Source organism: Salvia hispanica, chromosome 5 (genome assembly GCF_023119035.1).
Source record: "Salvia hispanica cultivar TCC Black 2014 chromosome 5, UniMelb_Shisp_WGS_1.0, whole genome shotgun sequence".
NCBI classification, from domain to species: domain Eukaryota; kingdom Viridiplantae; phylum Streptophyta; class Magnoliopsida; order Lamiales; family Lamiaceae; genus Salvia; species Salvia hispanica.
In genome coordinates this window covers 33972819-33986569 of record NC_062969.1, presented here as the reverse complement: position 1 = coordinate 33986569, position 13751 = coordinate 33972819, and the positions used below count along the sequence as shown (strand labels likewise).

At 37.4% G+C, this 13751-nt stretch overlaps 1 protein-coding gene across 1 annotated transcript; it reads right to left on the bottom strand.

Annotated features, from left to right (window-relative positions):
* Nucleotides 1–566: 566 nt before the first annotated feature.
* On the bottom strand, nt 567–3429 carry LOC125189902. The gene is made up of 2 exons (XM_048087124.1): nt 3297–3429; nt 567–904 (listed from the first exon to the last, which is right to left on the bottom strand). Exons 1-2 carry the CDS (start codon nt 3427–3429, stop codon nt 567–569), a joined length of 471 nt encoding a protein of 156 aa, XP_047943081.1.
* Between the last annotated feature and the right edge of the window lie 10322 nt (nt 3430–13751).

Genomic DNA, 13751 nt, shown 5'->3' with positions numbered 1-13751 from the left:
GGGTCCACTACCAAAAATAGTAAAAAAATGAAATGGGACAAATTTTGTGCACGGACGGAAATAGAAAACTGGAACAAACTTTTTAGGGACGAAGGGAGTAATATTAAATATAAAAGCAAAAACGTTAAATAAAATCAAAGTACTTAAAAAATATATAAATATACATGCACAAGAAATTATAGATATGCTAACCATGAATGTACTTGATTTACATAGAATATTTTAGTGTTTAAACAACAAATATCATAGCTATTATACAAAATAAAAATATTATAAAAAGAAAAGGAAAAGAACCAATCTTGCGTTTCATTAAGTGTGATGTGCGTTTAATACCACAGCATGATATGCTGTGTTTGTGGAACAGCAGATGATCTCCTCCCGCTCCCGCTCATAATATTTGTTCCAACTAGAATTGTACTAAGTAAACTCTCATAAATATTTCCGGCATACTTTACGTCGGATATATCGAGCAAATACTCCACTACGTCGTGGTTGCCACATATAACATGATTTTATTTTTATTTTTTGGTAAAGAAAGCTGGGCACAATCCAGAAAACTGAAGAAACTATCGCAAATAAGTAACACCTAATCTATCATGAAGTAGCCAAACATTCATACCCGGTGGAGGGCCTTCAAGAACATGAACTCCTTTATGAAAGCTATACGCATAATGGGAGAGAAAGTCTGCAGCAAAATTACCTTCTCTATGCACATGTTGAATTACCACCGACTCAAAATCTTGTAATAAGCCACGCAACCTCTCCACAATATTCTGGCAGTTAACAGTTACCTCAAAATGCCCCATCATCATGGCAACCTCAACAGCACTATTACTTTCCACTATTAGCTTCCGGATGCCCAAATTTTTTGCCAGGTGGACTCCATGGAAGAGACACCAAATCTCTGCCGTCAAAATCGAACAAACCCCAACATTAGCTACAAAACCAGCCCTCCATGCTCCTAGCTCATCACGGATATTCGTGCGAACTAAACCGATAATGTTGTCTTCTTGGAAATTTTACCAACAAATGTTTTACTTGATATTATATTTTTGTAAAATATACTATTTTTTTTAGAAACAATAAAATAACTTTATCTCTTCAATCAATGCAATCAACCATTTTTTTCAATTCAATTAAAGTATTCAACTATCTTTCTCTCTACTAGGGGTGTGCATTTGGGTTTCGGTTCGGTTTTCGCCCAAACCGAACCGAACCCGAAAAACCGAATTTAGGCTAAAATTGAAACCGAACCGAGCCGAAAAACCAAAAAACCAAAAATCGAAAAACTGAAAACCGAACTTAAAAAACCGAACCAAACCGAAAAAACCGAAATTTCAAAACAAAACCGAAAAACCAAAAAAAATAGTATATTTTAATATATCTAATTTATTTTATTTTATATATACTAATAGAATATAAATATATAAAATATAAAATTAATATAATATATATAATATTTATTATATAAAAATATATTAGAAGAATATATATATTATATATATGATATAATATACTAAATTAATAGGATAAAAATATATAATAATATATTTAAAATATAATTCGGTTTTTCGGTTTTTCAGGGTTTTTTTTTCGCCCAAACCGAACCGAACCGAAAAACCGAAATTTTTATATTTTTAAAACCGAACGAACCGAAAAAACTGAACCGAATTTCAAAATTTCAGTTTGGTTCGGTTCGGATATTCGGTTTTCGGTTATTTTGCTCACCCCTACTCTCTACATTTGACCTTCATCCTTAAAAAATAGAAATTTTTTAAACGACACGAGTTTTAATGCACAATTGGTAAAGTAAGAGAGAGAAAAGAAAAATAAGTAAAATAAGAGAGAGGAAGAGAAAAATGAGTAAAGTAAGAGACAAGAAAAGAAAAAGTAGTGGAATGTGGGATTCAAATCTTAAAATAGAAAGTTTTTATTTGTAAGGGACAACCCAAAATAGAAATACTCCCTCTGTCCCGCTTTAGGAGTCCCAGTTGATCAATTTTGGGTGTCCCGCTTTAGGAGTCCCGGTTGGGATAAATTAATAAAAAATGCCTACAAAGTGTTAAAAGTGTTAAAAGTGGGTCCCAACATCCACTACAACTAATAAAAAAGTGTTAAAAGTGGGTCCCAAAATCCACTACAACATTTATTTATTGGACACTCCATTAAAAGTGGGTCCCAACATCCACTACAATATTTATTTATTACATAATCAAACACTTTTTTCTTAAAACATGTGCCCGACTCAACCGGGACTCCTAAAGCGAGACGGAGGGAGTAGTTTCTATTTTTAATGGATGGAGATAGTATTAACTAACAACTCATAAAATCCCGAGCCGACTAAGAAATGTGTCATCTTAATCGAACGAAGAGAGTAATTTATTAAAATATACTCCCTCCGTCTCACTTTAGGAGTCCCGGTTGACAATTTTTGGGTGTCCCGCTTTTGGAGTTCTGTTTGGAATACTACATAAATGGTAATAGGCTACACATTCCACTAACTTTTTCCACTCACATTTTATTATAAAATTAATATATAAAAGAAGACTCAGATTCCATTGTTTTTTTCACCAACTTTCTTTTATACTTCTTAAAATCCGTGTCAAACTCAAACGGGACTCCTAAAGTTGGACAGAGGGAGTAATTACCAATAAATAGTGTACTCAAAGACTGGTAGCAAGATTTTGTGGGTTCCTCACTGATAGGTTAAATATCTTATTATTATTTGGTTGCATTATTCAGTTAGATAATTTAGTGATTGCATATCTTTTCCATATCTTGGTTGTCTTGCTCATTAAGTTAGTATTAGTATAAATAGGGCAATTATTATTGTCTTCAATCATGGAATGAATATTTGAATTTACGTTTCTTTCTGTTTTATTTTACTCACTTTGTTTAAGCTTAAGTTGTCGACGGAATTCCGCCTCCCAAAACTTCTCTTTTATCTTATTTATCGCCTTTGGCATTGTGATAAGGGAAATACCCTTATCAAATTGGTGCTTTCATCCTCGAACTCATGGCCGAAGTCAATCTTCATTCATGGTCGGAGATATCGCATGCATCTGAAGGATTGCAATTGAATTCAACAGCAGCAACGTTGGAGCATATTCTCGCTAGGTTCACCCGATTGAGCATGAGCATAGGGTAGCATCAACGCTCCCTCCGTTGCAACCCGGACCTGATCCACCCGACCGACCCGGCTAAACGCTGCCTCACAGCCGCAATTCCAGTCCACCCGCCACCAGCCCTGCTACACCGCCGGATAAATCCCGACGCTGCATCCCCTGCCGCAATACCCACCAACTTGTTGGAACCCACCCATCCAACACCAGCAGCTCGGACTTCAGCAATACGGCCAGCCCTCGCCGCACCAGCCATCATGTTGGGATCAACCAGACTACCAACCTGCCCGACAGCTTCCGCCTCCATACACCTACACGGATTCGTACGAACTGCTGCGAAGTCCTTACGCCGGGCCACAGAATCCACCGATGGCCTATGACCCGCCGCATCAAGCGTATTCCTACCACGAACAGCCCTGCAGGCCGGTTGCAGTTGTTGTCCTGCAGGCACTGGTGATGTTTTTATTGAAGGCACTCAAAAGCAATTAGGTAGTGGAAGCCAAAGCATACTTTCTACGGATGAGACTTGTGTTGTGCGAAAAGAGGGCATAGATGAGTCCATTGAGAATGCATAGGATGATCATCCAGATGAGAATGGGCTTCTCTTGGTGCAAGATTTCTTCAAAGGAAAACAATTGTTCCACGAGATAGACAAAGATGGCATTGGGCAAGTCCCATTGAAAGTTCTCGACATTGCTATGGCAAATAGAAACCTGCCTAGGAGATATGCAAAAGAGTTCTTCAAGCTTACTAGGAGCCGTATGTTCCCAAAGTCTGTGATCGCATTTGATCCAGGAGGGGAAACCTCAACACTTTTGTTTTCACCGAATTTGCTCGTTGATGTTGTTGATGTTGCTTCGTGTGTAACATCCCGGATTTTCAAACCCTAATTTTAGAGCCCAAAAATTTATTATTGATGACGTGGGAGACGTGAATTAATTTATGAATACATTTATTGCATGAGTTGCTATGATCGAGTCGAGTCTAGGGTTTGCGTTGGAAGTTTGAAAATTCAAACTTGTTGATTATGTGATGTGGCATGTGATTTATTAATTTATGAGGTGAATTAATTGTTTAAGGGTGAGTGAGAATATTAGAGAAAATTTCCATAAATACGAGCCACCTAATTCTTGAGATTTTCGAACCCTTGACTTCTTGAAGGAGTAATTCTATTTTTCCGGATTTAATTTAATTCTTGGGATATTTATCCAAATTAAATCCAAAACCCAATTATTTCCCAATTTCTTAATGGGAAAAATCGAGCCATATTATTATTAAGGTGATTTTCGAAAATCACCTATCTTTGGGAATGAAGGATTTATTTTTATTTTAATGGATCCCTTATTTGATTTCCTTCCATACTAGAATTAAGAATATTCTACCAAATCTTTCCATACCTCAAGAGATCTTGCCATGTCTTATTTTAGTTAATACAAAAAAATCCATGCCTTATTTAAAAGGCATAGAAACGCCTATTTCAATCCCTAGTTGGGAGAATTCTTATTTTTATTTTGCTCCGTGATATTTTATTCTACTCCGAAAAATATACCAAACAAAATCTTGGCTAAATATTATTTTCGAAAATTACATGCCTTGAGACCTAGTTCATTTTATTATTTCTTCTTCCCTACTCCACAATATTTTATTGTGTAGAATCAAATCTTACCAAATATTCTATTTTATCTACCTAAAGATCTTTTTGAGAACTATAAATAAGAGAAACCCCTAACCCTAGCCCCATAATTTTTGCCCCACCTCACCCATAGTACACGCCTCCCCCTCTTCTCTCACTCTCTCCAATTTTTCTTCTATTCTCCAATATTTTGTCATCTTTTGAAGAAGAATTGAATTTTGATCCAAGAATTTTGAAGAACCAAGTCTTTACTTCGTTTCTACCGTTCGTTTTTCTCAAAAAGGTATTCTCATATTAATCTTCTTCTTTCTACTCGATTCCTCTTTTTTCTAACCGATTAATCGATATTCTTGAACCCTCATGCATCTTGTTTGAGTGAAAGTGGGATAAAGGGGATATGGAAAATATGTATCTGTGTGTGCGTTGCGTGTGTGTGCGCGCATTGCGTGTGTGTGTTGTGTGTATGTTGGCAAAATACTCTTGTGTGACACATGTTGATTATTAGATCTAGAGTTGAGATGCGAATGGAACTTTTGTGATGAACATGGCCTGGATTGATTGATGATGTTAAGATAAATCGATGGGAAAAGGAAAAGCGTTGAGACATGCATGAGTTAGGAGTTTGTGTTGAATCTGATTTGTGATATATGCCTATGTGATTAAAAGATGAAACCTCGGTTGCGAAGCAGGATAACAAAGGAAAGAACATACTTGAAATCTAAGCAGTCGAGGTGGCCTTTATTCTTAAACTCTTTTATGTTGCAAATTTATGAATGTGGAGAGATAAGGGCGGTTTAACTGTTATGCCATGCCTATGTCTGTTTGTTGTGATATTGTGCGCCTGATGCCCAGTTTGAGAGTTCGCTCCATTGGGCTATAGGGCTATGGATATGTTTAAACGAATTCGGGTCTGAGTAGGGCCGCAAACCCTACCAGGTTTGTGTACACGGTGGGATCGGGAGCCGTCCTTGCTAGTCGGCCGGTCTCGTGGGCAAAAAGTGTGGCCACACTTTCGTCGCACCGTGGAAATGTTGAGATTGTGGAAATTGATGAGAAAAGTGGGGAGTTGTTTGACTGGCCAGTCTATGGAAATAATTTTTGTGATACTCGTGATATTCTCTTATAACTGTTTAAAACTCGAGTTCACTATGGTAAGGGTGGCATAACTTATAAAATGTTTTGGAAACGAGTTCACTGAGTATTTCAAAATACTCAGCCCTGCATGTGTTTTCCTTATATGCAGGTTGAACGGCGACGAGCGGTGGCGGGTGTTGAGCATGTTAACTAATTAAGATGGATGTTTTGAACTTCAAGCGTAGTTGTGTCTTCATACATAGCTGCACTTTCTCTTGGTCGTTTCCGTTGAATTTTCTTTGAACCACTTTAGTATTATTCGGATATTTTGCACTTGCTCCTTTCGTTTTAGAATCTTGAGACATCTTGTGGTGTCATTGGGATTTGTTGAACCCTTAAGTTTTGATCATACTTTATAGTACTTATCCTTCATTATTTCTCTGGATTAAACCATTGACTTGCGACTCTGATAGTTCATTTAATACTTAGGTCAAGCCTCTTTAAATGAAACCCTAGCCTATGTTAAATTCTTTTAAGTCCGTTTTGGTAGCAGTCGGCGCATTTATTGTACCCTAGGAGGGCGGGATGTTACAGTTGGTGTCAGAGCCTCAGTTCTTTCCGCTCTGGACCCAAGAGTCTCTTCAAAATTTAAGTTGTCATTGTAATCATTTTCTAACGTACTAAATATGGAAGGCTCAACACCGCAACTCGTCCCGTTCAACCATGAAGAAAGAGGTACGGAATGTTACTATGACTTTTGGATGAACATGTTATACTTTTGAAAAGTTCCAGTGGGAAATATTTTGATTGTTAAAATAGAAAGCATGCCATATGATGATTCCTAGGAGTTAGGAAATATTATGTACTTGTGAAGCGATGCTTCTTGAATGATGATTCATGGAATATTGTTTGTGAACTTGTGAAATTGTGAAATGCGAAACGTGATTTTGTGAGAATTATGTTACAATGTTTGCAACACATGGACCTGAATTACTTGTTACCTAGCATGATACGCGTGTAGTTGAGAGTTGTGATTGTGATATAGATGCGCATGAACTGCATGTTTTATGAAATGCGATTCCATAAATGATTGATTAACTGAGCGTTGTACGATGCTTGTTATGCTATGAAACACCGAATGGTTTATATGGTAAACATGTTTAATTGTGAAATATATGGATGGCGTTTGATGTGGTGAAAATTCATGACCGATGAAGTACGAGGTATCGTTAGAACCACTAAGAAAGTGAAATGTAGAACTTTTCAAATTTGTTGCGAATGTAGAAGCCATATGGAGCTTGAGTTAGGTAATGATCAAATATACGTTGAAGTACGAGACTTCAAGCTATGCTTGAAATTATAGAGTGCCAAAGAAGTAGGCCAGACTGAACGTGCTAGAACTTAGTTATAAGTTGACAACTGCAATATCACTTTCCTGAGTGATAAAACCAACGAATATATATATATATATAGGGATGTATTCATATCCTTTTTCTATCTTTTGTTCTTTTTCCTTCTCAATCTTCACCATCAATTTTCAAGATCTAAGGGACCTAAATAGCGCCACCTGTATTTAATTTAATGATTAAATAAAACCGAAAATGTTGTTGTTGGTATTCACAAATATTTTAGTTATGGTAAGTTCCTTGATTATCTCTACCAAATATTATGTTTATTTTCTCTACAGATTACACGATTCCTCTCTCTAATTATTCATTCTTTTTTATGCGCTGAAGAAGTTCTTCTTGAAGACAAGCACTGCTGAAATCATTCTTCTCCGTTGAATATATTCTCCGATTACTCTTGTTGAAGATTGGCGTCGTGAATGGTGGAGAGAAGAAATCACGACGCCGATTCCAATTCCTCCACAATTTCGTTTCTGATCTCTTCCGCAGCGGTTGAGATCGGATATGGAGATGTTGACATTGAAGGATTCGAACAATATATCTTCTCTCCCTCATCGTTTTTTCTCCATTGAAGACCTTCTCAAGAAATTGTTGTCGTCTTTTTTCAATTGAAGACGTTTTTTTTATTATTATTGATAAATTTTGATAGAAAGTTATTGTATTAGTTGTGCAATTGACATCTATGGTTTTATATATTTGTTTGTGATTAGTTCGTTCTTATATATTAGTTTTATTTTGCATCAATTGTCATTTTTTTTCATGAAATCAGCCATTGTTTTCAGTGTTTCGTGTTTTCTTTTCGTAGGTTACAGCTTGTAAACATAATGTACATATATTACTGTGTAATGATTTTTATCAACTCTGTAATGGACGATATCTAATCGGTAATGTATATGTTCGCTGATTGATTGTTCGGCGCACGTTTCATTTATTCCCCAAGGGTTTAGCAATCCTTGGGGCTAGGGTGTAGTATGTAGTAAGTACCACAATTGTTGCCAAAGTGAACGAGTTTTTGTCATTCCTCTAGGGTATAGATATAGTCTCGGCTAGGGAGTAGTTTTAACTGATAAACATAATGTACATATAGTACTGTGTAATGGTTATTATTGACTCATTAATGGACGATTATGTTGTATGCAATAGGGAACGCAACAAGAAATTGTATAATGGATAAATTAGATGAATAATGTACAGAATGTGCTTATTAATGAGCTGCCCCAGAAATGTAATGTACACCAAGTTATGTCATTGCGTACAATAATGCACATCTTCATGAATAATAATGTATGTTAACAGTTTAATAATGGAATGATATTATGTGTAATGTACAAAATGTGTCTAATAATGAACTCTACTTCGATAATTACGTACAGAAAGTTAAGTGTTTGTAGACAATAATGTACAACTTCGTTACTAATAATGTACATTAACAAACTAAAAATGTAAAATTATTATGCATAAATTGTTGACAGTGGTAGGATTAATAACATTCGAAACGAAATGATAACTAAGACTAAACCGAAAAGTAGAACTAATAATGTTTTTAGGTACAAGATACATCAAGATTTCCTCTTGCCCTTATGGAGCTCTTTCTCCTTCGCCATCTCTTTAAACATTGGACAGTTTCTAGAGTTGTGATGTCACATCTCATCGCAAGCCTTGCACCGTCTAAGAGGCCTCGTAGCCTCCTTTTTAGCCTTTTCCCTCTTGGAAATCAGACGGGAGGCAATAGGACCTTTGTTGCTCAACCAACCTCTCCCTGAACTTTTGCGCAATCGCAAGTGGAAGAACATCATCCACCGCTTCGTCAATATCTAACCTAGGCTGCTTCACCGCTGCCCAAAAATCAATAATGTATCGCATTAATGCACAATACTAATTGTATAATGTACAAAAGTAAGCAAATAATGCACCAATGAATATTACATTCTATCAACCATTGACCTTTTATAAAACCGATGCATTTAAAGTAAAACAAAAAATATAATGTACACCACTCTATACAATAATATACACCACTCCCTACAATAATGTACAAATGGCAACAAATAATGCAAATATGAATACAAATTTCACTCAATATTCAGGCATTTTATCAAACCGACTGATGTAGATTCAAACAAAAAAGTAATGCACACCACTACCTACAATAATGTACACATTGTATCAAATAATGCACGAATGAATATAAAGGCAAATGCAAGACAAACCAAAAATCAACCCAGATACGATTTCATCAACCAAATCGCCCAATACACAATTGGAAACCAGTCATTCACTACAAACTTCAATAATGGACAGAACCCTATCAAAAATGAACACGATTTTACGATTTACAAAAATCTCGACCAAAACAAGTGTGAAAAACGTGATATTGTTTAGGAGAAACATTGAATCGACGATTAGATGGTGTGCCGGCGGTGAAAATAGGCGATTAACAGTGGGTATTACGAAAAATTGAAACATTAAATGTGTCGACCAAATGTGTGACGAAATCGTCACTGTTTTAATGACGAAAATTGACGATTAGAAGTGTCTCTTACCAAAAATCGAAACTTTTGAAACCCGCCTTGTTGTCGACTGTAAATCTATCATCGCACGGCGAAGGAATCACATTAGAACTATTTATCGTCGACCGGCGGTGCTTTTCCCGGTGAAAAATCAGCGGGAGTGATGGTGTGTCTTCAATTTGAGTAGCGGCTAGGGTTTTTCCTAGTTTGAAATGGGGGAGAAGATTTGAGAATCGTGGGCTGATGGGAAGAGACGTTTGGAGTGAGAGAGAGAGTGAGCATATGGAAGGATTGCTTAAATCTCGCTCCTGCCGTTTTAATTCATGGCTGTTTTACAATTTTACCCATATAATGCACAGAATGAACCTAATAATGCAACACGGGATGATTTTGTGAGGCTTCATCTAGTCCGTCCATCATACTAATCTAATGGTTGATATTAAGAAGGAAATAGACACTAAGGGGGCAATAGGACCTTAATGCTCCCCTATATATATATATATATATATATATATATATAAATATATATAGAGTTGTGATCAATGTCGAACCAATTTTAAAGACCGAACTAGAGACCAAATCTGGGCCATTAGATCTAGTTTTTTTGATGAGATGTGCTGCTGTGAAAATTTTTTCGGCTTCATTACAAGCCCATTTTACTTCATTATATAGGTTTATTACTTCATTCCGTACTTCAAATGCTTCTACACATACTTCATTCCAATAATTTATTACATTATTCCATGTGTTTATTAAACCATATTAGCGTCATGGCGTTGGTGATAGATATTGTAGAGGGAAAGAACGGCATGCGACGGCGAAACCACATTTACGTACTGGAATGAAGTAAAAACCTACTGGAATGAAGTAAAAACCTACTAGAATGAAGTAATATATTCTGGAACGAAGTAAAATCTACGTAACATGTTAGTATGACTTATTTACCTTCAGATGAATTAAAATAGGCTAGTGATGAAGGCGAAATTAATTTATAAATTTCTGTATCTTATCCATAAAAAACTAGATCTAAAAGCCCTAATTTGGTAGGGTTCGGTGTATATGTATTTTGAAAAGCCCTTATCCACGTGTATATGTATTTCGAAAATGACCATGTGACATGGCCAGGAAACTTTGAAGATGCGACCATCAAAAATAGTTATTAATTTCAAAGATACGATGAATCTCAACTTGGAATCCACGGTTTCATAGAAAGACGTTGCCATGTTCAGGCTCGGGAAAAATGTGCGAAGGAGTGCGACCTTCGTAGCTAGAATGAACGATTCTTTTAGTCAACAGTACTTACTTGGATCCTAAGAAGTTTTTTTTCAGAACCTCTCGATTGACAGTGAGCCCTTGTTTATCTAATACCTTGTTGGACTCACAATTTGCAAGTAATACCCATTATTTCTTTTCCTATATCGAGTCATGAGTCACTTGTCTCGAAAGTTGTGTTTGCCTTTGTAACTTTGGATATCTTGATTGAGTAGTCTCCTTTGATTCATCATAAGGACGATATTTTGAGCTTCCGTCATTGAACTTTAATCCTAAAGTTGTTTGCAACTTGTGACATGAAGAGGCCCTCTAGTCAGGTTTCCGTATGTAATTTGGAGTGTATCCAACTGATCAGGAAGAGATTCCCGACCCAGCTGAGTCGTTGGTACGACAACCGGGACCTGGTTTCAAACAAGTTTCCTCAACCCACTTCTATTGATTAGTATAGTGGAGGTAAGGGTCGAATCCCACAAGGATGGACACGTTCGGATAACTGCGGTGACTTTCCTGGGTGTTTTTGGTTAGCTACCACACTTGGGTTGAGATTTTACCTAGGCAAGAAATAAAGGTGGTACTCTACTGACTAGTAGACGTGAAAATAACAGGCATGTAGTGGTGTTCGTGAAAATAGGGGACAAGGTGTCTCAGAGGCATATGAAAAGTAGACAGTTACTAAAAGAGGAAATTTAGACAACAAGGGTATATCTGGTGGCTGGGTGGCTTTCTGACAGGTCTGGAAGGTACAACTGAAAAGTAGGAAACAAAAGCAAAAGTAACTTAAAAGTAAAGTGGTCCAAACTAAAGTTGATTTTGACGTTTTCTTCTTCACCAAGTATTAACAAAAATCATATGAACACAAACACCATAACTAAACTCAGATTCATAACTTCAAACTCAAGATCCATTGATTAAAATGCTCAAACTTAAAATGAACGGTGAAACTGCAGTTTTACTTCTACTGACTAACATGCAAGGTGGTGATCACAGCGCAGAACAGAAAACTCATGCACGAAAATTAGAATGGAAACATGACTACAACTTCAGATCAACAATTCCAGACAAGAAAACACTTAGAAATTAAAAGCAACGACTAGATCTAACTTTCCTAGGCAAAATGAAGCAAACTCAAACCAAAGGGACATTCGGAATAGAAATTTCATAGCTAAAACGTTTGGATCTTCACCAAGTACTTCAAAAGGCAACAAAGATAAATGTTTGCGACAAATCCAACGACGAAAACAAGTAAAGATTAAACTAGAAAGCAAAATAACGATTGTTTTGCCACTCCGGGCGATGATACTGCTATACTACTACGGCAAACTGGCTGGAACGGTGGATTGATGACTTCTCCGGCAGACTCTTGGACGTCAAGTGACCATAGCTGTGGCGAGGAACGAGAGATTGGACAATGCTGAAGGACTGATCTTCTAGAGAGAATTCTACTAAGTGTGTTTGAGAACCGAGAACTTAGAACTCCTAACCGAACTCTAAAGAACCAACTCCTTTCTCTCTCTCCAAGTGGCTTCTTTTATAGGGAGGCTTGCCCTTGCTTTTAGGGTAGACTTCCTTCACGTTTTGACTTTTCTGCCCTTGTTAATGATCATCCCAGCTATCCTTCTTCTCCATCTCGAGCCTTTTCTCTGGCATGCATCCTGGTCAGTATTGCACCCTTCTAGCGCCCTTTTCACTTGCGTCACCTGAATCGTCTCCTACTGACTTGGATCCTTTAATCCTGCACACTTGAGCAACTGTTTTGCAGATAATACATGCATTTCACGACATACTGACCAGTAACCAAGGCTTAGAATACGACTTATCAAACTGCTCACACTTACCACATGCTTGTCCTCAAGCGTGAAGACAAACAAAAAGAAATAAGTCGAATTCGAGCCTGGTTACTCCCCCTGACCGACTCTACCTAACTAGACTCAAGACTCTGACGCAAAGGAAAAGAAAACAAACAACGACACAAACACATAACACATATAGTTAACTTAAACACATAGAACAGGCTATATTTTCAACCACCCTTCCCCTCGAGATCAGGTGCAATCCGGCCTTAGGCAGCCTTGAACTTCCGCCGCCCCCCTTTTCCTCCCCAGTCAGTATATCTGCTTGTCAGGATCACCCAATCCTAGGCCAAACACTGGGTTCACTCACTCACTCATTCCTCACAGGGGATGTTAGGACTGTTTTCTCTCAATGCTAAACCACAGATGTTTCGGACTCAGATCTCACGTGCAGCTCCCGAAGGTCTTTAAGGCTTGTAACGGGGCTATTGGTTTGTAATGTTTGGGGTAGTTGTCCCTAAGGCTCTAAGGTTCAAAAACTAACTACTTATTTGATGAGGGAGAACTGTGTGCATTCGGGCTTCTGGCTAGGGCTTCTTCTTCGGCTGGACAATTTCTGACATTGGCTTCCAACTGGTCAGTAGCTTCCTTGTGGCTTCGCCACCCTTATTCCTTCTTCCTCCTTTCTCTTTTTGTGGTCAAGTATCTGCGACCATTTTCTTCGGTTTTCTTTCCTGTGGCTTTGCCACCCTTATACCTTCTTCTAACTTTTTGGATCTGGAACACATATGTACTTGTCATACTGGCCATTTGCTCCCCCCTCTCTCTTCACAAGTGTCTGCCCCAGATACGGGTTGTGAAGTGAAAAATGGGAATGGTTAGTATGACAGACACACATTTATAACAAACACATACTATATCTAAAAACTTCTCACACTTAGATT